The sequence below is a fragment of the Gopherus evgoodei genome, chromosome 4, assembly GCF_007399415.2.
Source record: "Gopherus evgoodei ecotype Sinaloan lineage chromosome 4, rGopEvg1_v1.p, whole genome shotgun sequence".
Classification (NCBI taxonomy): domain Eukaryota; kingdom Metazoa; phylum Chordata; order Testudines; family Testudinidae; genus Gopherus; species Gopherus evgoodei.
The window spans coordinates 120,307,245-120,332,173 of record NC_044325.1 but is presented as its reverse complement, the minus strand read 5'-3'; the positions used below and the strand labels follow the sequence as shown (position 1 = coordinate 120,332,173).

Sequence of the window (24,929 nt, the reverse complement as noted above, 5' to 3'; positions counted from 1 at the left end):
CGCCCTAACCCCCCCAGCCCCGAGCCCGAGCGAGCCTGGCCCCTTCGCTCTCCCTAACCAGTCCCCGGGGTCTCACTGGCCTTGCGCTGCCTCCCCCCGGGCGGCTGATAAAGGCCCTGCCCCGGGACTCACGGATCCCCTGTGCACTCTGACCCCAGCGCCCAACTCCCCTTCCTCCCTGCAGGACACCCAGGGAGCCTTACAGCCCAGTGCTGGCCAGCAGCTTTAGCCCTGGGTCCCGGTGCCACCTCCTGCTCTTCCCACAGGGAGTGGCCGGGGTCCCTACCCCTCACCCTCTGTCTAGTTACTGACTGACACCCTGTGTACATGCCCCCACTAGCACCCCGTCTTCATTCAAGCTGTTCTGCAACTGATTGGTTGGTGGTTACACTAATATACACCTACTTCTAGAAGGCATGGGGGTATATGGTTGGGGTATGTGGAGAAGGGGGGTATCTGACACAACCCCAAAGACACTCTGGTGTTTTCTAGTGAGTGATGCCAATGCCTTCTCTACTTACTGCTCTTATTCTCTCCATTTTCCGGTGAATGATACACTCAGCTCCCAAACCTATAGATCTAATCAGCTCTTCTCTAACACACCCTGATGAATGTCAGCCTATGTCTACGCTGCCACTTATGTCTGCAAAATTTGTCACCCAGGGATGTAAATATTCCACCCCCTGAGTGACATAAATTATACCAGCATAAGCGGTTGTGTGCACAGCGCTATGTCAGTAGGAGAATGCCGCTTGTTGGGGGCGGATTAATTTTGTTGATGGGAGAGTCTCTGTAGTGTAGACATAGCCTCAGGGCTTGTCTACATCAGAAAGTTGCAGCGCTGGTGAGGGAGTTACAGCGCTGCAACTTTGAGAGTGTCCACATCTGCAGGGCATCACCAGCGCTGCAACTCCCTGTTTGCAGCGCTGGCCGTACTCCCGTTTTGTCTCGGGTGTAGAGGATCCAGCGCTGGTGATCCAGCGCTGGTAATGCAATGTAGACACTCACCAGCGCTTTTCTTGACCTCCGTGGAAGGAGGAAGCCTCTGGTAATCAAGCTGGTTTCCTTTCCCGGTTTGCTCTCTCGGTCCCGGAGCCAGCCAGCAAACCGCGGGGAAGGAGACCTGCTTGCTCGGGGTTCCGGGACCGAGAGAGCAAACCGGGAACGCCGCGGTTTGCTCTCTCGGTCCCGGAGCCAGCCAGCAAACCGCGGGGAAGGAGACCTGCTTGCTCGGGGTTCCGGGACCGAGAGAGCAAACCGGGAACGCCGCGGTTTGCTCTCTCGGTCCCGGAGCCAGCCAGCAAACCGCGGGGAAGGAGACCTGCTTGCTCGGGGTTCCGGGACCGAGAGAGCAAACCGGGAAAGGAAACCAGCTTCGCCGCGGTTTGCTCTCTCGGTCCCGGAACCCCGAGCAAGCAGGTCTCCTTCCCCGCGGTTTGCTGGCTGGCTCCGGGACCGAGAGAGCAAACCGCGGCGTTCCCGGTTTGCTCTCTCGGTCCCGGAACCCCGAGCAAGCCGGTCTCCTTCCCCGCGGTTTGCTGGCTGGCTCCGGGACCGAGAGAGCAAACCGCGGCGTTCCCGGTTTGCTCTCTCGGTCCCGGAACCCCGAGCAAGCAGGTCTCCTTCCCTGCGGTTTGCTGGCTGGCTCCGGGACCGAGAGAGCAAACCGGGAAAGGAAACCAGCTTCGCCGCGGTTTGCTCTCTCGGTCCCGGAACCCCGAGCAAGCAGGTCTCCTTCCCCGCGGTTTGCTGGCTGGCTCCGGGACCGAGAGAGCAAACCGCGGCGTTCCCGGTTTGCTCTCTCGGTCCCGGAACCCCGAGCAAGCAGGTCTCCTTCCCCGCGGTTTGCTGGCTGGCTCCGGGACCGAGAGAGCAAACCGCGGCGAAGCTGGTTTCCTTTCCCGGTTTGCTCTCTCGGTCCCGGAACCCCCCTTGAAGCCGCCCAACAGCGCTGCAGTGTGGCCACATCTAACACCACTTGCAGCGCTGGTTGCTGTAAGTGTGGCCACTCTGCAGCGCTGGCCCTATACAGCTGTACTAATACAGCTGTAACAACCAGCGCTGCAAAATTTTAGATGTAGACATGGCCTCAGTTCTTTAACCTCGCAGTCACACTTACCATTAAATATAACTTATGTAGCTCCTGCACAGCTCTTTCCTGTTGTTGTCAAACAAATAGGCCATCAGGTCTGTAATCCCTTACAGCAGTGGTTTTCAACCTTTTTTCATTTGTGGGCCCCTAAAAAATTTCAGATGGTTGTGCGGACCCATTTTGAAATCTTAAAGATAGTCTATGGACCACAGGTTGAAAACCACTGTTCTATGGGAACATCAACCTTTTGCGTACCCTTTAGACATAGTCTATAGACCCCCAGGGGTCTGCAGACCATAGGTTGAAAACCACTGCTTTACAATAAAGGTCCAGAATTGTGACACAATAGAGTGGGGTGTGGTCTCTGCAACCAGAATCTTTTTGTTGTATTTTGTCTTGCTAGTCTCCCAGTTTGATATTTGGTAATATGAGGGAATGAGAGAATGGCACCAGAGGGGTATAACTAGGAGTAATTGCATAAAACTGAACAAAGGAAACTTTTCTGGCATTGAGAAATATTTGGCTGTTAAAGTTTCCAAGAATCGGATGCGTAAGCCATGTTACTTGGATCACTTAAGGATGAGTTACATGCAGACTTTTTTTGGGTGTGAATTAACAGATTTAGTTATTGCAGTCCAAGTCTGTAGACACTCATTTTGGAATAAAAATGGCTAATGTTGGTCTAGCTAAATAAACTGTAGCCATTTTTATTAGAATGGTGCAAGTTTCTGTGTGGATAATTCAACTACATTGCTTTAATTAGTTTATTTAAAGTGGTGCAGACATGTTTAGACCAGTCCTTGGGATGGAGCAGTAGTGAATACATTCTGTCCAGTACTTTCAGGGGGAAGAGGAAAGACAAACAAGACAACTTTCTTTAGTTCTTTAACATTTCTAATTTACATAATTTCTTTCTGTTCCCTTTAGTTTTCTTCTGGTGAATGGTAATCCCTCTTCCTATAGATAAATACCCACAGTACTCTAATGTTGACTCTTGGGCTTTTGTGGCATTCTGACCATGCCAAAATCCAGTTAACTAACACAATTAAATCACAAAACGTTTTGCTGCACTAATCGAGTACACCTTGTTCTCCTGTAGTAGAACTTACTGTGTAACAGTATTTGTCTAATGCTTTCTCCAAATCATCTAGTGAGTGGCAACCTCACTCTTCACCAAGACATCCCTCTCACTCCTTCACCAAGTTACTCTGTAAATGAATTGCCTCACACACTGCTTTCTGGGAAAGTGGAATTTCATACTCCATCTCCATGTGTTATTTTCTCTTCACCGTATACACAGTTATCTTAGTGCTAATGATTAAATTGAGCTTCATTTCCATTTGTGTTGAATTTGTCACCCGAGGCAGATTCATGCATACCTGGAAAACCTCAAATGGAAATATTTCAACATCATCTTCCATTCTAGATTTTCTTGAGAAATTTGGCTTTCTGTGTGTATAAGTTCCCATTATGTTTTTCTGGGGACTTTTTTGGGCTGCATGCCATCCTTTTTTCTGGAAAAGGAAATCAAATGGCTAGGTATCTTTAAAATTTTGTTTTAAAAAGAAATGCATTCATTGGCTTGATCTATAGACAGAACAGAGAACATGCTCAGCTGACACTAGAAAGGAGATGCTCAGTAGGAGGGGAAAAACGTGAACAGAGGAAGATCTGATTTGGCTTGAGCATTGCATTAGTGAGACGCTCCTGGCTCTGGATCCGCTGGTTTTGGCAGTAATGAAAAAGGAGAATGTGTTGATCTCGACGGCTTCTGTGATACATTTCTGCTAGTTTAAATCACAGTTAGCAAGAAATATCCAGATGCTGCTAGATCCCAGGATAGTCGGTAGAAAATTATTTGGAGCCTGCTGTACCAAAAGTTTATCTAGCTAGGAAACAACATTATCTTCAGAGTGCATGAACTATCTGGGAGAGAACACTTTGGGAACTTGCCACATCCAGGCTCTATTACCGGGTCTCGCTGAGGTCTGCAGATAGTGCCACCTTGTAAATGGAAAATGGGTAAAACTGTCATTTGTTTGTTGTGTTTTTAAATGTCATTTGTTTGCCAAATTGTTTAAATTTTAGTACTATTCTGAATTTCGTGGTTATATTTTGTGGAAATAGCTGCATGTTCTGCCATTTTTGTGGGTCTTTCCTCTACATGAAGGCTTTAAGTGAATTTGTCATCAAAGTCTGTATTGAGTGTTGTATTAGAGCTGGTATCTGAGTATACTAGATTAAGCAAAAATACCATAATAAATAATGCTGTTATTTTCATACTTGTCACTTTAAGCAGAGTTAGGTTGACAAAATATGCCATTATCTCTATGGCTGTCTTACGAGAAAGCTTCTTTAATGTATTTCCCATGCGTTGCTTGGTCATCACTAGAAGAACAGTGAGGGCAAACACTACAACTGCAGTATAACTTTTCAGTGTGTAGACTTTACATAATAAGCAACAATATCTTTGTTTTTTCTATAGTGCCTATCGGCATGATATTTAAGCACTGATAGCCAAGATTCCAAAGAAAGTGTCCATAGAGGTTTCAGTGAATATTGAGGGATATGGCCATCTAGTTCTCACCCAGCAGGATGTCGGGTTTGCCTCACTGACTACTTAAATAAGATTATGGTCTTTTGTATTTGTGGCTGTGTGAATTATATAGGACCCAGAGCTGCTGCCCTTGAAATCCACCAACGTCAGAACTAAGTTACTGGTGTGGCCTATCCAGTGTGAGAAATGGAAAGTATTTAATAGATTTGTAAACACAATAAAAGGAACCCTTCCTAGAAGTAATACAACTTAATTTGCATAATTAAGCAAAATATGATAGCTTCACTGTCATAAATGTGGTTCTTTTGAAACTTTAACATTTAGCTTTAGCTATAACACCTTTTGCAGAGCTTTAAAACAGACGCAGATATGAATATAGTTAAACTTTGCAAATTGGCTTTTTTTGGCATGAGAAAATGAAACTGGTGCTCAGTGTCCTAACTGAGGGTTACTAAAACTGCAGAATGTAAAATCTGTATTATGAGATCATGCATATTTTTGTCAGGAGCAGAAATATGTCAAATACAAGGGGAAGAGGGATAGGGGGAGAAGAAACCTTATGGACAATCTTACAGTTGAGCCAGCTTAACACAGTATAGCCTTCTCTTCAGCTTTTGCATTTGCCCTGAAAATACATTAAATGTTTACCCCTTGTGTTGATTGCAAAACATGTTGTTGGTTTTAGAGCAGGGTTGGAAGGATCCACTTAGTCAGGACAGCTTCCTGCTCACCCTGGGCAAGTACGTCCATCATCTTCCACAGATTCTAAACTTTGATTGGAAGTTTCTCGCTCTTATGGTTGTGAAGAAAACCTTCTTTGTGGCAGGGACTGGCTTTTGTTATGTTTGTATAATGCCTAGCACAATGGGGCTGACTCTCATGGAGCTACCACTATACAAATAATAACTGATGCAGTGCTGTCTTTGTAAGTTTGCAGGCAGACAGCTCCAATGCCACAGCTGCAGCTAAGTTTCTGCAGGTTGCAGAATAGTGATTCATTTTCATTTTTCTTAGTCTTCATTGGGTTGCTTCATTCTGCTGCAGCCTGGGATAACTATGAGTGCATTTGCTTGGAGGTATATGAAAACAGAGTGAACAGCAGCTAAAAACCTACTCCTTGAGCAGCAGGAAAACTGAGAGGAATAGTGTAGCAGAGACGCATCTCATTACAGTAGGCTGAGGATGAGTGCTGTGAATCCCCATTCTCAGGTAGCTGTGGGACTCTTGGGAGCAAAGCATAAATGTCCCTTCCAGCAACCAGAGAGGATTGGGTGCAGGGATTTCAAGTGTATCACGTCGACCCAGCATAGCTGATATTCATAGACTTTTAAGGTCAGTAGGGGCCATTGGGTCATCTAGTCTGACCTCTTGTGGCCTGTGTTATATAGAATTTCAGTTACCCCTGTATTGAGCCCAATAACTTCTTTGACTAAAACACATCTTCCGGAAAGACGTTCTCTGTTTGAAGACTCCAAAAAATGGAGACTCAGTTGCTTCCCTTGATAGTGTGTAACAATGATTAATCGCCCTCTTTTAAAAAACGAAAAAGTACTTCTATTTTTAATTTTAATTTGCCTGGTTATAACCCCCGAACATTGGTTTCTGTTATGCCTTCCTCTCATGTTAAAAAGTCCTCAAGTATCTCATTTTCAGTGATGGTGTATATGAAACATGGAGTCCCCACACAAGATTCAGGAACAGAATTCTGGTGAATAATGAAGAGACTGAGGGATGAGGGTTAGAACTGATACTTTGTTGTGCTAGTACAGTTTCTCTAGAAATTTTTCAGGGCTGTTTTAGAGGAAGACAAGTTAGGGACGTGACAAAGAAATTAGAACTGCAGAAATTCTAGTCTAAATGGCGCAGGTCCTCTATTTTGATATTTCTAACAGAGCTTTCAGTTGGAGCTACAGGGGCAGTGCCTGCGGATGCGCCTCTGCATAGGAGCTGGAGAAGGGACATACCTCTGCTTCTGGGAGCCGTTTGAGATAAGCGCTGCCCAGAGCCTGCATCCCTGAACCTCTTCCCATGCCCCAACCCCCTGCACCAGCCCTGATCCCCCTCCTGCCCTTTAAACCCCTTGATCCCAGCCTGGAGCACCCTCCTGTACTCCAAACCTCTCATCCCTAGCCCCCTTCAAGCCTGCAACCCCAGCCGGAGCCTGCACCCCTTCCTGCATTCCAACCCCTTGCTCCCGCCTGGAGCCCCCTCCCACACCCTGAACTAATTTCTGGCCCCACCCCAGAGCCCACACCTCCAACCAGAGCCCTCACTCCCTCTCATACCCCAACCCAGGGCTACCCAGAGGATTCAGGGGGCCTGGGGCAAAGCAATTTCAGGGGCCCCTTCCATAAAAAAAAGTTGCAATACTATAGAATACTATATTCTTGTGGGGGCCCCTGCAGGCCCTGGGGCAAATTGTCCCACTTGCCCCCTCCCCTCTGGGCGGCCCTGCCCCAACCCCATTTTGTGAGTGTTAATGGCCCACCATACAATTTCTGTTCCCAGATATTTCCCTCAGGCCAAAACGTTTGACCACCCCTGCACTTGAGTATGTGTCCTGGGGATAGTATTAAATAGCATTAAAACTGATATCTGCAATTCTTTAGTGCAAATACTCTAGCAGGAGGGAGGAGGTGATTGGGAGGCATTAGGGGTTTTGCAGGGCTCTGGGGTGAAGAGGCTGGGGGACCAAGGAGCTGTGTCTGTCCTATGGACTAGTGTGGCAGGAACCCTGTGTCTGAGGTATTGGCACTCAAAGGTTTCTTTCAGCCCTCCTGCTTCAGTTCCCTGAAACATTGTCATCTGACTTGTTTTGAAAATTACTTTGGAATCCAGAGGTCAGAAGAAAGCACTTGGGGGCGGGAAATAAATCAGTTTCATACAGCTAGAAGACTAACCTAACTTTTGCCCACTGGCACACATTCTCCTTCTCCTTAGTTGAGGGTTTTATTTGTTTTTTAGTAATTTAATTGAAGTGTTTCTTTCGAGGGTTTTTATTTGTATCCCTTTTAATCTTATCTATACTAAAATATAACACTGATTTAAATAAATTGATTTAAAATTATTTAAACTTTCATGAACCTGTGATGCAGAAACCCTAAATAAGGTTAAGCCTTGTTTATAATGCATCTGCATTAGGAGTTTGACTTTTAGCTAGATCAGTTTTAAAACTAATTCTTGTAAATCACTGGAACTCCATAGTATAGAAAAGGTCTGAATCTGTGTTTATCTTTCCTGCCAATAAAAAAATGAATTTTTGAATCTTAGTCTTCAAATTGCTGCTATTGGTGCTGCCATGGAATTACCACTGGACATTACTGAAATGGGGGTCAGGAGGGAATGTTATGGCAAGAAAAATGGGTGTTTATATCCTTATCAAGCATCACAAGTATGTACAGAAATTTAATAAGGATGTTATGTACCTTTACAAATGCACTCAATGTTTGTTACTTGCCCAAAAGCAGGTACTTCTTGATTGCACTGGGTTATTTTGTAGCTTTAACTCTCTACATTTTGAAACTCTTAGATTTTTATGCTCTTTGGGGCAGCTACTGTATCTGCTGCAGTCTGGAAAGCACAGCAGGGTGCTGAACCTACTTAGGCCTGTCAGACACTGCTGCAGTGTCTGACAGCAGTGTCTGACAGGCCTAAGTAGGTTCAGCACCCTGCTGTGCTTTCCAGACTGCAGCAGATACAGTAGCTGCCCCAAAGAGCATAAAAATCTAAGAGTTTCAAAATGTAGAGAGTTAAAGCTACAAAATATATATAAAATACTTGCCCCAAGGTGGTTATAGTACTTGCCCCAAGGTGGTTGTTCTGAGTTATTGTTCTGGAGTTTAAATAGATGAGAGAGAAAGTAATAAAAGAGCATCAAATATGGGAGAGAAGTGAGGGGGTGGCATATGAATCAAGAAAAGATACAGTTCTGTGTTGAATGTTCCTAAAAAGAATAGAAATAGAGCAGCAGAAAAAAAAAACTTCATGCCTTTATTGCATGTAGTTTTCCTGAAATCTGTTTTATAATGGAATGGGAATAGCTTTTCCTTATTTAAGTCTGTAATCAGCCTTCACTGTGAAACCTGTATTTCATCCCTCGGTAACTATGGATTGGGAAACTGGGTTAGTTTAAACCACCAGCCATACTTTGAAGACAATGTTTATGCAAGGCCTGATGCAAATCTGTCAACTCTTTGAGTTAGCTGTTAAAAGCTTGACTGTGTCCCCCTCTAGCTCAAAAGTTTGCTTCTACTATAAACTTTCCATAGAGTAAAATCTGCTTGAAAGGTTGTGTGCTGGCTGTACTTGAAGAAAATGGCTTGTAACTAAGCAAAGTTACTGACAGTTGAATAATTTTAGGGGCCCAGTCCCACGCCCTTGGATTTGACTAGGAATCTTGCCACTGGTTCCATTAAGAGGAGGTTTAGGCCCTATTTCTGTGAGCATGTTGCCCTCTGTGATTGGTTAAGGCAAAGAAAGTACATAGTTTCCAATGACACAAGGATGTTTAACACTGTAGGATTGGAGCCTAAGGGTATGTCTATGCTACCCGTCGGATCGGTGGGTAGTGATTGATCTGTTGGGGATCGATGTATTGCGTCTCATCTAGACACAATACATCAATCCCCGAACGCGCTCCCGTCGACTCTGGAACTCCACCAGGGCAAGAGCGGAAGTGGAGTTGATGGGGGAGCGGCAGCTGTCGATCCCGTGCCCAGAGGATGCAAAGTAAGTCTACCTAAGTCGATCTAAGATGCTTCGACTTCAGCTACGCTATTCTCGTAGCTGAAGTTGCATATCTTAGATCGATTTCCCCCCTCAGTGTAGACCAGGCCTAACACTTATGCACATGCTTAACTTTAAGCATGCGAGTAGTGCCACTGAAGTCAAAATTAAGCATATGTGATTGAAGGCTAGGTGCCTGAGAGTTTCCTTTACTTCCAGTAATACAAAGCTTGTGGTTCTCTGCAGAACAAGGGATCGAGTCCTAATTCTTCAGGAAAGGAGACCTAGTAGTGTCTCTTTCGTCAATACTGTAACAGTTCCTTTATAAAGCAGGTTTTACTCTCCCTTGAAACGCCCAAAAACGTAGTAATAGTAAGACAACCCTTAAAACCTGAAGACATGTTTTTTGGTTAATTAGAACAAGTTCTAACTTTGAATAAACGTAGCTACTACCTCTATAGAAATAAGATTTAGAAATGGCTTTTTGAAGCATTTACTGTTTGATGCCCTTCCTCCCCCAAATCAGCCCAATGAAATCTTATTACATCACAGAAGTTATTTTTTGAGTATTCCCAGGCAATCTCACTTTTTACAAATATTCATAAACAGCACTTGTATACCACAGTAGTAGGTGATCTGTAAATACGGATAGGTTAGGTACATTTTTCATTGGCTCTTCAGTTTTCAGGGGCAGAAATATTAAACATTTAAAGGAATTGCTGCCATTTGAAAGCAAGATATGATTCAGTCACTAAAACGATCATAAGGAAAAACTGATGGAGAATATTTTACAACCTTTGTCATCAACTAACTTTTTCATTGAGCAAAGACAGAGAGACTGGGATGACTGCATTACTTCTACATAATGCAACCTTTTCAACAAGTTCTTTCCGTAATCCTTATAAATACACTGGGGTGATGCAATGTGGACAGACAATACATTTTTTTTTGCCAGTTGCTTCCTCCAGCAAAGCTATTTGTGGAATTGTTAAAATTAAAGGAGCAAATGGTGCTGGCCAAGCTAATAATCCTATGACCTCCATTTCATTTATTTGAAAACTACTTGCAAGATGTTTTTAAAACAAACTTGGAAGTTGCATAAATAAACTTTAAAAATGTATGTTTGCTAAGAACAGTGCACCTTCATATCGTTTACAAAACTCAAGCACTTAAAAGCAAAAAATGTGTAGTTAGCTACATAGTAAATCTTATACTGTACTTATAATCTACAATACACTCCATCGGTAATCATAAAATATAAACACGCTAAATGGCCTGAGTTTCGTATGTACACGTCAGTGGCACATTGATTGGGTCCAAATACACCTATTCTAAATCTGTATAATTAAACTAGTAAAATAAATACCGTATTTTATCAAAAAGCTTGCTGCCAACTGATAGAGATACTGATATTTTTCATTTACCATATATATTTGTTCAGTTGCTCATTCATTTATAAGCCAACCCCCAAGATGGTTAGGTAAAAATAGCAAAAACTGTATAACCCTTTCATAAGCCAACCCTATATTTCGGGGTTGGCAAACTTTGGCTCCTGGCCCGTTAGGGTAAGCCTCTAGTGGGCCTGGATGTTTAGTGGCCTGGATGTTTTGTTTACCCGAAGCATTCACAGGCACCGGAGCCGCTCAGCTCCTGGTGTCTGCAGTTTGCCATTCCCAGCCAATGGGAGCTGCAGGAAGTGGCCCACCACAGGGAGCTGAGGGGCTCCATGCCTGCAGATGCTTCAGGTAAAGAAAATGACAATATATTAAATATTCAGTGATTCCATAGTGTTTAATATAATCAAATTTTGGTGTAGGCCCATTTATAAACTGACGCCCGCTCTTTGGTGTATCACTTTTTTACCAAAAATATTCAGCTTATAAACTGTTTATACAGTAATCGAGTCCCATTAAAGAGTATACTTAAGATTGTTTCTTTGATTTCAGTATTTAACTGTCTCATGAATTTTGGTTATTAAGTATGACTTTCTTTGTACTCGATTTAAAAAAAAAATGCTTTGTGGGAAATGGTAAGCTACATGATGATCGCCATTCATTTCCTTACATGCCTATGGTTGTAAATGTTATAGGAAAGTACATGTTTTTTTTTAAACTTTACATCTTATTTTGGAATGTGTATATTTCCTACACTTCTTTGTATTTCTCTGGGAATTGTCCACGTAGCGCTCTTAATTTAGAGTGGAGGAGAGGTGATTAAATTGCTAATAACCCATTCAACATCTAAGTAGGCTAATGAGGCAAGTATTTTATACACAGTCTTGGGTTTTCGTTCAAATGTGTTGACTGGGAGGGGTGGGGAACATGAAGTACAGAAAGGGTAGAAAGATGGAAAAACACTCTTAGAAAGTTGTTAGTTTATCTAAGATGTTATGGCTACAGTATTACTTAGGGGTTTTGGTGAGCCCTGTCTTTTATCTGCTATGCTATGAATCCCTGCCTTCTGTATAGTCGTGTGTACATTCTTATAGTAAATTTTTTGGGACCCAACTTCTGTTTCTATTCCATGGTTCCGGTATATAAATCAAACTCTCTTGTAGCATGTATTTAGCTTCCCTTTCAAATCATGTGTACATCAGTTAGATCTTTCAGTTTCCTAAGAATACAAGAAGCTAGGAAAATGTAAGCCTATCTGCATACTTCCCTCAGTACTTATGTTAGGCTATGTCAGTGGTCCCCAGCCTTTTTGTGGCCAGTAGCACATTCATGTTTTCAGAAGCGTGTGGTGGGCGCCAGCAGTTTTTCAAGGCTTATTTTGTATTTGTTCATTATAGTAAATATGATTATGTATTATTTTACATAATATATGAATCCATAAGATAAAGGTAATTTTACATGTAAAAGGTATTAATTAAATTATTCTGCAATTACTCTTTCCCCTTACTATGTGAATTTGCTCTTTTTTTTATCTACCTGTAAGAAAAATTAAGGAGCTTTTACAAAATAAATATCACAAACTGTTTTCATCTTATTTATTTAAAAAAAGTAAAACATTGTTGAATTGCTGGTCCAAATATATTTATTATTCCTACTTTAACGTAGAATAAAGCCTGCAGCCTCGGAGTTCTCTGTCCCCGACAGGCGCGGGGCTGCGGCTTCTCTCCAGCTTAGGCCGCAGCCCTGCATCTGCCAGAGACCGAGAACACCAGTGCCTGCAGCCCCAGAGTTCTCTGTCTGCGGCAGGGTTGGGGCTGCGGCTTCTCTCCGGCTTCGAAGCCAGAGAGAAGCAGCGACCCGGTGCCTGCCAGGGACAGAGAACACCGGTGCCCGCAGAAACCGGAGAGAAGCCACAGCCCTGTGCCTGCTAGGGACAGAGAGCGACAGGGCCTCCAGCCTGCAGCCCCGGAGTACTCTGTCCTGAGCAGGCGCAGGGCCCTGGCTTCTCTCCGCTGCTGGGCAGTAGGCAGGACCCGTGCCTGCCGGGGACAGAGAACACTGGTGCCTGCAGCCCCGGAGTTCTGTCCCCAGCAGGCGTGGGGCTGCAGCTTCTCTCTAGCTTAGGCCGCGGGCCCGCACCAGAGACCGAGAACACCGGCGCCTGCAGCCCCGGAGTTCTCTGTCTGCGGCAGGGTTGGGGCTGAGACTTCTCTCTGGCTTCGAAGCGGGAGAGAAGTCGTGGCCCCACGCCTGCTGGGGACAGAACTCTGGACCTGTAGCCCTGGAGAAGCTGGAGAGAAATCGTGGCCCCGCGCCTGCCGTGTTGGGGACCACTGGGATATGTCTACACTACCACAGTAAGTCAAGCTATGCTACACAACATAGCTGGAGTTGACGTATCTTAGGTCGAGTTACCGCAGGGTCTACGCTGCAGGGAGTTAACTTACCTTACTCTTCCTGTCGGGGGTAGAGTACAGGGATTGACTGGAGAGCGATCTGCAGTTGATTTGGCGGATCTTTACTGGACCTGCTAAATCGACTGCCGGTAGATTGATCTCAGAGCATCGATCCCTGCCGTAGCGTAAACCTGCCCTTAGAGTGGTTGCCCTTAGCTGTGCTGCTTCTGTCTTTGTAATCTAAAGCATACAGCACTAGGTACAAAATAAAAGATGTGTGACCTCTTTGGTCTGCATACAGCTCTAAAATTTATTTTGACTTTGTTCAATATTTCAAGGTATATATCCGAGCAGAATCTTTTTCCATGGTGTTCAGATATCCATCTACTATAACTACCCAAACTCTGTCTGGTTTGTCTTTTATCATATAACCATTACAGCTCTTCTCCATATGTGGTGTCCCTGGACTCTTTACTCGTAGACTCTAAGGTCAGAAGGGACCTTTATGATCATCTAGTCTGACCTCCTGCACAATGCAGGCCACAGAATCTCACCCATCCACTCATGTAACAAACCCGTAACCTATGTCTGAATTATTGAAGTCCTCAAATTGTATTTTGAAGACCTCAAGTTGCAGAGAATCCTCCAGCAAGTGACCCGTGCCCCATGCTGCAGAGGAAGGCGATAAACCTCCAGGGCTTCTGCCAATCTGCCCTGGAGGAAAATTCCTTCCCGACCCCAAATATGGTGATCAGTTAAATCCTGAGCAGTTAAATCCTGAGCATCCTGAGACTCACCAGCCGGCACCCAGGAAAGAATTCTCTGTAGTAACTCAGATCCCACCCCATCTAACATCCCATCATAGACCACTGGGCATACTTACCTGCTGATAATCAAAGATCAGTTGCCAAATTAATTGCCAAAATTAGGCTATCCCATCATACCATCCCCTCCATAAACTTATCAAGCTTAGTCTTAAAGCCAGATATGTCTTTTGCCCCCACTACTCCCCTTGGAAGGCTGTTCCAGAATTTCACTCCTCTAATGGTTAGAAACCTTCGTCTAATTTCAAGTCTAAACTTCCTAGTGTCCATTTTATATCCATTTGTTCTTGTGTCCACATTGGTACTAAGCTTAAATAATTCCTCTCTCTCCCTAATATTTATCCCTCTGATATATTTATAAAGAGCAATCATATCCCCCCTCAACTTTCTTTTGGTTAGGCTAAACAAGCCAAGCTCTTTGAGTCTCCTTTCATAAGGATCATCCTAATAGCCCTTCTCTGTACCTGTTCCAGTTTGAATGGGGATGGTGTGTTTATGCTCTGCTTTTTGGGCTAGATTCACAAAGGTGTTTGGGTACCATCCACAATCTACAAAAATCCCACTGAGCTCTTTAGAAACCTAAACTCACTTGGAGCCTAAATTTTCCAGGTGTAAGTTCCTGCAGTGTCTAAATTTTTTGCCCCTGAGTATGTGCACAGCTGCCTTGCTGTAGGCGTCTAGACACCCATTTCTTGCCTAAGCCAAAGAGCAATTCACGAATCAGGGAAAGTGAGTGTTTGTTTGCCTCTTTTGCATATGGAATCTGATCCAATAGACACGCTTAAAGGCTGTGTACTGGATTGGGTCCTATTCAAAATTAGATTGGAGGTAATGGTGGTGTTGCATACTGTGTTGTGCTGTGTCAGCCTTAAATTTATCCCAGTGGTTAGAGCACTCACTTGGGATGTGGGAGACCCAGGGTCAATTCTCCTCTCAGGTAGAGGTAGGAAAAAGACTTGAACAGGAATCTTGCATCTATCAGGAGCATGCTCTGATCAATGAGCTCTCTGGGAGAATCTGATGTATGGCTCCCTCCAACCTTCCTGTGAAAGCTGTTCCTCTGTGGATAATTAGTCATTGGGGTAAGGGGCTTTCACGCCATCTTAACTGCTCACGATTGCGAGTGCCACACTCAAGGCAGACTGTCAAACAGGGCAGGGACCCCAAACTGGTTTTATGTTCTAGAATTAGATTTCACCAAACCAGTAGCAAGTGTGAACTCTTAAAGCACTGTAACAGTCTTACCATGGAGTCACAGGGCTTGTCTACATCAGAAAGTTGCAGCGCTGGTGAGGGAGTTACAGTGCTGCAACTTTGAAGGTGTACACATCTGCAGGGCACCACCAGCGCTGCAACTCCCTGTTTGCAGCGCTGGCCGTACTCCCGTTTTGTCTCGGGTGTAGAGGATCCAGCGCTGGTGATCCAGCGCTGGTAATCCAATGTAGACAGTTACCAGCGCTTTTCTTGACCTCCGTGGAAGGAGGAAGCCTCTGGTAATCAAGCTGGTTTCCTTTCCCGGTTTGCTCTCTCGGTCCCGGAGCCACCCAGCAAACCGCAGGGAAGGAGACCTGCTTGCTCGGGGTTCTGGGACCGAGAGAGCAAACCGGGAAAGGAGACCAGCTTCGCCGCGGTTTGCTCTCGCGTTCCCGGAGCCAGCCAGCAAACCGCAGGGAAGGAGACCTGCTTGCTCGGGGTTCCGGGACCGAGAGAGCAAACCGGGAACGCCGCGGTTTGCTCTCTCGGTCCCGGAGCCACCCAGCAAACCGCAGGGAAGGAGACCTGCTTGCTCGGGGTTCTGGGACCGAGAGAGCAAACCGGGAAAGGAGACCAGCTTCGCCGCGGTTTGCTCTCGCGTTCCCGGAGCCAGCCAGCAAACCGCAGGGAAGGAGACCTGCTTGCTCGGGGTTCCGGGACCGAGAGAGCAAACCGGGAACGCCGCGGTTTGCTCTCTCGGTCCCGGAGCCAGCCAGCAAACCGCAGGGAAGGAGACCTGCTTGCTCGGGGTTCCGGGACCGAGAGAGCAAACCGCGAACGCCGCGGTTTGCTCTCTCGGCCCCGGAGCCAGCCAGCAAACCGCAGGGAAGGAGACCTGCTTGCTCGGGGTTCCGGGACCGAGAGAGCAAACCGGGAACGCCGCGGTTTGCTCTCTCGGTCCCGGAGCCACCCAGCAAACCGCAGGGAAGGAGACCTGCTTGCTCGGGGTTCCGGGACCGAGAGAGCAAACCGCGGCGTTCCCGGTTTGCTCTCTCGGTCCCGGAGCCACCCAGCAAACCGCAGGGAAGGAGACCTGCTTGCTCGGGGTTCCGGGACCGAGAGAGCAAACCGGGAAAGGAAACCAGCTTCGCCGCGGTTTGCTCTCTCGGTCCCGGAACCCCGAGCAAGCAGGTCTCCTTCCCTGCGGTTTGCTGGGTGGCTCCGGGAACGCGAGAGCAAACCGCGGCGTTCCCGGTTTGCTCTCTCGGTCCCGGAACCCCGAGCAAGCAGGTCTCCTTCCCTGCGGTTTGCTGGCTGGCTCCGGGACCGAGAGAGCAAACCGCGGCGTTCCCGGTTTGCTCTCTCGGTCCCGGAACCCCGAGCAAGCAGGTCTCCTTCCCTGCGGTTTGCTGGGTGGCTCCGGGACCGAGAGAGCAAACCGCGGCGTTCCCGGTTTGCTCTCTCGGTCCCGGAACCCCGAGCAAGCAGGTCTCCTTCCCTGCGGTTTGCTGGCTGGCTCCGGGACCGAGAGAGCAAACCGCGGGGAAGCTGGTTTCCTTTCCCGGTTTGCTCTCTCGTCCCGGAACCCCCCTTGAAGCCGCCCAACAGCGCTGCAGTGTGGCCACATCTAACACCACTTGCAGCGCTGGTTGCTGTAAGTGTGGCCACTCTGCAGCGCTGGCCCTATACAGCTGTACTAATACAGCTGTAACAACCAGCGCTGCAAAATTTTAGATGTAGACATGGCCACAGACAGTTTCCTTGGGCATTCCAGTCTATCTTGCCATCCAGGCAAGATGGACTTCATGATGGATGGACACTTTACACCAAAAATCACAATAATTTTCAGGTTACAGTTGTAATAATCTCAGTTCTGAATATCTTTTAGGGTTAGCCAAGGTTGACTCTAGAGATCTCTGCTTCTGTTTTGTAATGCAGGCCTTGTGAGAGTCCAAAAAGCAAAAAGAGAGATGAAAACATTTGCCAACTATAGTATTTTTATTTCCCTCTTCCCTCTGATGGGACGAGCCCTTTTGTAGGTAGCCTCTTCTGGGTAAATTAACAAAATCTATGTGTTGTTATGTCCCACAATGGCCCATTTAGTTTTGATAAGCTAAGCTTGATAAGCTTGGTGGGCAGAAGACGATTCCTCCTCACTAGGCTCATAGTTTGAGAGCAAACATTTTTTTGCAAGTTACAAAGCAAAAACTTAAATATTTACCTTGTAGCAGGTGATAAAGAAATTTTAAGTGAGATTAATGCATGCAGCAACTTATAACAATGTATTTAGACTTTGTGAAATGTTTGTAAGTCCAATACCCATCTTAACCATACTAACAGACAGGTGAAACAGACTGGTTTCCAGCAATGAATTTGTCAGTGTTCAGCTGAGACCTAAAGCCTTGGCAAAAACTGGCACCTAGTCTGTTAGCATTACAGAGGGACTGGACCCTGGGTCTCCTACCTCCTAGATCAGGGGTTCTCAAACGGGGGATCTTGATCCCTCGGTGTCACGAGGTTATTACATGGAGGGTCGCAAGCTGTCACCTTCCACCCCAAACTCCGCTTTGCCTCCAGCATTTATAATGGTCTTAAATATATAAACAAATGTTTTTAATGTATAAAAGTTTTCTGTGTGTGAAAGGGGTCACCGGTACAAAAGTGTGAGAACCCCTGTCCTATATGGATGCCCTAACAACTAGACTAGAACGTCATTCTCTCTGGCTATCTGCCTAGTGTGCTGGGTTTTGTAAATTGGAGTCTAAGGGATCTATCTCTGCCCATTCTTTGCATAGGCAACCTAGGTGCCTAACTCAGAAACAATGCTTTGATTCACAAAGCCTGTGCTTTATTTATTTTTTCTAGCCACCTAAAAGTTAGGTATTGCTATGCTCAGTATCTTATCTCCTAAATACTTAACACACACATCTGCTGGCACTTCGTCAATACAGATTTTTGAATTTCCCAGCCCCCTTTTTCTAGAAAAACCCAAACCACTGATTGTGTATTTCCAGTTTATGAACTTCTGTCACTCTGACGTATTTATGTGAATCTAACTTTATTTGAAAGTTTGGTACTGAAGACATTAAGTTATTATTTCAATTTGTGAATGAAAATTCTCATAAAAAGCTAAAAGGAAAGTGATGAGAACATAAAGGTTCTTGTTGTTGTTTAAAATGCACAAGAAACCCTGGTATCTTAAATTTCAAGGTATTGCTGTGATCTGTAGATTAACAGAGCCATGGGGACAATTCCCAGAGTGCATGAAACATTCAGGAGCATTGCATTTTCACCTTGATGATCTTTCCATAAAGGGATGAGTGAAATTAGAACATCATTGTGTTCTTGTAGATAACTTACTACATCTATTTATTCAAATGAAGGTAACTCTTCTAGACAGACTACAGCTTATTTAGCAAGCTCTGAGGGACTAAAAATATTTTTGAGAAGAAAATTGTTTTTGTGAGGCACATGTCCAAAGTATACGGAGGAGTTGATGAGGACAGCCGTCATGACTGTATTGTAACCTCCTCTTGGATTACTTTACAAAAGGAACATTTAAGCAATAAAACAAAGAATGAAATATCTGTATAATATACAGCCTTGAAAACTTCAGGGGAAGAATGGAGCTTCTTCCAGTGATGCAGCATTCTTGTTACAGTGACTAGTTGTAATTAAGAGACCAGGTTCAGGATAACTAAATTAGATAAACTCAAGCAGTGTCCTATTGCATAATATCCTTTAGGAAGGAATTGTAACTAGTTTTTAAACTAGTATAGTGCTGTGTAAAATAGGAGTTGAGTCATATCGCTGGCCAATGAATGTTAAGGATGTGATGTCTGAATCATTGGTGTGTCTCTCTTCTTCCCTCTCCTCTCGCGCGCTCGCTCTCTCTCTCTCTCTCTCTCTCTCTCTCTCTCTCTTCCCCCCCCCCCCCCCCCAATTCTGAGAGAGACTCTGGTCAAAACGTAGATGCATCTGTTTATCAGGAAGTTTTCTATCCTGAGCCTGTGAATAAGATTTTATATATTCAAAAATCATAAAGAATTTAGTTCTTGGCAACTGCTATGTGTTTCTGGAGTTCATCTGTGTGGCTTGTTTGGATTATGGGGAAGGACAGTTTTAAATGTTGAACATTTCTTAAGTGGCAGAAGAAAATTGCACCTGCCTATGAGGTATTACTGCATGTTTTCCTTGGGGATTAATAGACCTGTTTGAGTGCTGATTATGTTTTGAAATCTGGAGTTATTGTTGGAAAAATGTGGTTCTGAGTAGAACTTACCTTTATATTTCAGAAGGCAATTTAATTTGATGCTTTAGTTTTTTCAAGCTGGTGAGGGAATTTTTATAAAATTGCTTGCAACTCTGAGTTGCATTAGTTGTATTTTAAGGAAAAGGAATGCACAGTATGGAAATGTAAGACAAGTGCAACTTGAACCGCAGCCAAACTTGTTAAAAGTGCTAGCCCTCATTAAGGATAATTCTGTACTGTTTTTGAAGTTTTATACCCAAGTTACTTTAAAGATCTGGTAGCAAACTAGTGCTATACAGACTTCTGAAAAGATTAACACTTTCATGGTATGCTTTGATCTCCGATAATTGGACTTCTTTTAAACTTTCCAAAACATTCAATTTACAGCTGAGGCCAGAGTGAGAAGTTCGAAGTAATGACAGTAAATGAAAATATGGATTTCATAATGAAAAATGGTCAACTTCAAACTATACTGTGTTGCTGCTGCAATATTCCAGTCTGTTGTATATCTCGTTTCTGAGGTTTAAGATCAGTAGACATACATGCAGCAATAATAATGCAGACACATTGTGCCTCAACTTCTCTGTTTTAACTCTTATGACATTCACGTGAGCTTCTATAAACATTTTCTCACTGTAGACAATACTACTAAAAAACTAGGTGTGATATAAATGATGACCTCACTCCTACTCTGCCATATCAATTATACCTTTAGATAGAGTATTGAATATGGCATATTAGTGGCAAATTTAATGCCAAAATATCCATATAGGATCTTATGGTTATCAGTAGGTACAGGCATGACATTGTGGTGTTGAGTTTGTGGTGGCAATGGATTTCATAATAAGCAAATGGGCTCGGAGTATCAAGAAGTTAAAGGGCTCTTTATGTGTGAAATATGAACTCACTGTTCAGATTTTACATTGCAGAATTTTAGAATTCGCTCTCCCTTATTTCCAGATTGAAATTGTTTGTGGACACAGTTCTGTGTAGTTTGGTTTAGTGGCAGGGAAAATCTCAATTTCTGCTCAGTAAAAATGATGAAGCAACATATAAGCCCTAATTAATCTATTTTCTCATAAAACAACCTCTAAATAATATGTGTTGATGCTTTCAAAGGAGTTTAGATGGTTTTTAATCTTCTTCTAAGTCCCTTCAGTTAGTCAGTTTTTCTGTTGCTAATAAACTGTACTGGGAATTTAGTGAAAATGACAATACACGAAGTGCTTTCAAAATACACAAAGCAAACATACCGAGAAATCGGGAAAGTATTTCAGTTTTTGTAATCTGAAGTGTTTGTAACAGTAGTTGGTAAAAAATGTTCAGTCAAGTTGATGCCTTTCACTACACAAGTGTTTCTGCAAATCCTCCAGTGGAGAAGCATTATAAGGGAAAACATAAAAGTACCAGATCTGAGAACTTTTTAAATTCTAAGTCTTTGACAAGTTTAGTGCTGACAATGTTCTGTGCTGCATAGTGCACAGAAATACAGTCTAACATGCACTGAAATGTAAAGCACTTTAAGTGTTACCCGCGCCTGTCTAGCTTTCAGTAAAATAACCCAATATGCTAGTCTTCTGTAACGATTCTCCTCACCTCCCCTGCCCTCCCCAAACCTCTCATTATGATCTATTGTTAATTGACTTTTTTCTGAACTGCAGGAGAGCTCACACCTTAACAGTCCTGTTTATCCTCACATGTGCGCTGGGATATGTAACCTTGCTTGAAGAAACTCCGCAAGATACAGCCTACAATACAAAGAGGTAACCATCCCTTGCAGAACTGTTGCAATATAGCATTTGTCCTGTCAATATGAAACCAGGAGAACTAAACTACAACCTATAAGGTCATCTGGTACAAAAATCTTTGAATTTAGTCTCTAATCAGTGTAGTGTTTCTTACTGTAATTAGTAATGAGCTCCTATGCGTATGTGTAAATATAACTAATTATAAAATCTTTTAATGCATTCAGTTGTTTTCTGTGGCATCTCATTCTGCCCCTTTGCTGATGTGTTGAGGCCTGTCTTTTACAATATATAAGCTTAGTTTGCTGTATGAACTGTAAATTAATTATTTCTATGTTTATGCAAGGCTTTGGTTGAAGTTTTAATGGAAATGCATATTTGGGCTGTAAGCAAACATGAGAACTTGTACTCAAAATGGTAACTTTCAGAAAATTAAAGTTTTAGAATTATTTCATACCTGAATGTGTTCCATCACTACAATTATTTTTTGTTCAAACTGATCAAACTTAATCAAACATTTCCTCTAAAGAAGTAGAGCAGGAAAAAGGTATGGTTTACCCCAGGCCTGCACAACTCGTAAAGCGGCGAGGGCCACATTACTCCAGAGAAAACAGCTGAGGGCCGAAACCCCCCGCCCCACGGAAACACCCCACCCCCCCAGCCCAGCGGAAACACTCCGCCCCAGCACCGCCAGCCCTGCAGAAACAAACCCTCCTTCCCCAGCGCCACCCCACCAAAACAGCTGTGGGCCAAAAAGGAAGGTTGGGGGTGGGGAGGTGATACTTGATTTTAAATCAACCAGGAGCTCCCAGCTGAAGAGCTGGCTGGGAGCCCTCCGTGTCAAATTAAAGGGCCCAGGGCTCCGGCAGCTGCTGGAACCCGGAGCTTTGTGGGGCTGGGGCAGGGATTTAAAGAGCCCAGAGCTCCTGCTGCTGAGGGGAGTCCGAGCCCTTTAAATCCCAGCCCCAGCGCATCCACTGGAGCTGCTGCCGGGATTCAAAGGACTCTGGGCTGCCTGTGGCGGCAGGGAGCCCTGAGCCCTTTAAATCTCAGCCACGGCCGAGAATCTCTGCAGGCAGCTCAGAGCCCTTTGAATCCCGGCCACAGCTGAGATTTAAAGGGCTCTGGGCTCCCCACAGCTGTGGGGAGCCCAGAGCCTTTGAATCCCATCTGCAGCTGGCAGGGCCGGCTTTAAGAAGTGCGGGGCCCAATTCGAACATTTTCGGCGGGGCCCCAGCAGGGATGACTGAAAGGAAAAAAAAAAATGTTAAAAAAAAAAAAAAAAAGGAGCCTTTCATTTCTTAGCAACCGGTTCCCTATAAAAAGTTCTGCCACAGTATGTATTTTTTGTACCAATAGGGTTACCATACATCCATATTTTCCTCCTTGATGGCGATTTAAGATCCAAAAAGCCTGACATGTCTGGAAAGTACAGATGTATGTTAACCCTACCTAAAGTTCTCTTTTAAGAAGATGTGTCTGAACTAGAAATGAGCTCCACCACTCCCTGAGGGTGTGCTAGGGTGCACGTGTGGGTCCCAGCTGCTCCCTGCCCACCTTATTGAAGCAGGTGTGCAGGGTTACTTCCCTGGGAACTACAGGGCACCAGTGGACGAGGGGCTGGCTGGAGGCGGGGAGGAGGTGGCTGGAGGTAGGGTCTGGCTGCAGGCTGGGCAAGGGGTGTGGGGCAGGCTGGAGATGGCGTGTGGGATGGGCTGACTGGCTTCAGGCAGGGCCACAGGGGGGGTGCTGCATGGGTTGGCAAGGCTGGAGACAAAGGAGTGCAGGACTGGCTGGCTTCAGGCAGCGGGGTGCGGCAGGGGTTGGTTGGAGACAGGGAAGGGGGTTCAGGGCTGGCTAGAGACGGATTGGTGCAGGGCTGAAGACAAGGCAGGGGGTTAGGGGCTGGCTGGAGACGGGCTGGCTGTGGGCAGCGGGTGCAGGGCTGGCTGTGGGCAGGAACTGGTGCAGGCAGGGCAGAAGGTGCTGGGCTGGTGAGGGCAGGGGGTGCAGCAGGGGTTGGCTGCAGGCATCTGGTGCAGGTAAAGGGGTATATCCCATCCTGTATGGCGAGTGCCCCCTCCTCCTGCCTCCCCCACCACGACAGCAGTAGCAGACCATGGCTCAGGAGCTATTTAAAGGGCCTGGGGCTCCCCTGCTTCCATTCCCCCAGCCCTGTAAATAGCTGCAGGAGCCTTGGGGAAGTGGTGGGGCTCCGGGGGCTATTTAAAGGACCAGGGCAGCAAAGGCATCTGGAGACCCCTCCCCCCTCACTACCCAAAGGCTCTGGGGGCTATTTAAAGAGCCCGCGGCTCCCCTGCTTCTACCGCCCCAGCCCTGTAAATAGTCAAGGGAGCCCTGGGGAAGCAGTGTGGCTTCAGCGACTATTTAAGGACCGGGGCGGCAGAGGCAGCTGGAGCCCCGGCCCTTTAAATAGCCCCCAGAGCCTCCCGCTACCCCAGGGCTCTGGGGGTATTTAAAGGGCCCGGGGCTCCCCTTCTTCTACCGCCCCAGCCCTTTAAATAGCCATGGGAACCCTGGGGAAGTGGTGGGGCTCTGGTAGTTATTTAAAGGGCCGGGGCGGTAGAAGCAACGGGAACCCTGGACTTTTTAAATAGTCCCCAGAGCCCCGCAGCCCTACCCCAGGGCTCTAGCAGTGGTGCTCTGCTGGCAATTTAAAGGGCCTGGGAGCCACAGACCTTTTAAATTGCCCCCTGGGGAAGCTGGGCCACCCCGCTACAGTGCACTGGCTTTTGCCCATACATCGTACTGGGGTTTGGGCATGTGGCCCTCTTAGGGGCTGGCTGATTCAGGGGAATTGGTTGAATTGGCCTAAATCTGGCCCTGGCGGCTGAGATTTAAAGGGCTCTGGGCTCTCTGCGGCTGCGGGCAGCCCAGAGCCTTTTGAATCCCGGCCGCGGCTGGGATTTAAAGGGCTCTGGGCTCCCCATCACTGCGGGCAGCTCAGAGCCTTTTGAATCCCTGCCGCGGGCCGCACAGTGAGCCTCTGCGGGCCGCATGTTGTGCAGGCCTGGTTTACCCAATCATGTGAAACTTCATCTCTGATTTTTATTGCTGTCTTTAATTCACTTTACACTTCAAGTTTTTATTAGTTTATACAAAAAGAGTGCCTATCCAAAGGTCTAAGTGCACCTGCTATAAATTATGAAAACAAAATTAGATTGCCCAAAGAACACCAAACTCTCCTTTCCCAATGTGTCTGATTTCTTGAATATGACACTGATGTAAATTTTTTCCTGTCATCAGAATTAAAAATTAAAGGATCACTTTGCTGCCCTTCAAATGAATGTCAGTATCTAGCATCCATTGTCATGGCAGATGTCTCCCTGGTGCTTCTAACCAAGTTCTTTTTGTTCATTATTCCATCAGTTATGTGGTAGATGTACTTGTTGAACTTCACACATAAATATCTGTGCAAAGCTGGTAATTGTGTTTTTCATTGATATGAACTAAACAGTGAGCAGAGAAATGTGGTAGATCACAGTACCCCACCCAGTGGGAAGCTGGGAAATGGAAATGCAGCCTTTCAGAACCTGTGATCAAATGGCATTTCGGTGTTGGCTATGACCAATGAAGAGAATTTAGAGAACAGCACAATGTGTCTCCTAAAATAGAAGAGAAAAAACACAAGGAAGGGGAAGTTATGATACATCAAAAGTGTTGGAATTAGAGGCTGAGACACATGAACATAATAATGTGACTCATTGGAATATGTTGTTGTTGAGATTA

General features: G+C 45.3%; 1 protein-coding gene across 6 annotated transcripts in view; it reads left to right on the top strand.

Annotated features, from left to right (window-relative positions):
- The window catches only part of PTDSS2 (phosphatidylserine synthase 2), an 83,860-nt gene that overhangs the window by 322 nt on the left and 58,609 nt on the right, over positions 1–24,929 (top strand). For 3 of the 6 annotated variants that reach the window (XR_004000130.1, XR_004000131.1, XM_030560747.1), the window contains exon 2: positions 21,096–21,197. The exons of 1 other annotated variant lie outside the window; for it this stretch is intronic. Coding sequence is in view for 2 of the 5 variants with exons in the window: in XM_030560747.1 (XP_030416607.1) it covers positions 21,096–21,197 (102 nt within the window). In the remaining 3 variants the exon portion in view is untranslated. Of the gene's footprint in view, positions 1–4,088; positions 4,115–21,095; positions 21,198–24,929 lie in introns of those variants that run through there. 2 more of the 6 variants (XM_030560748.1, XM_030560749.1) reach the window with 2 other exon arrangements.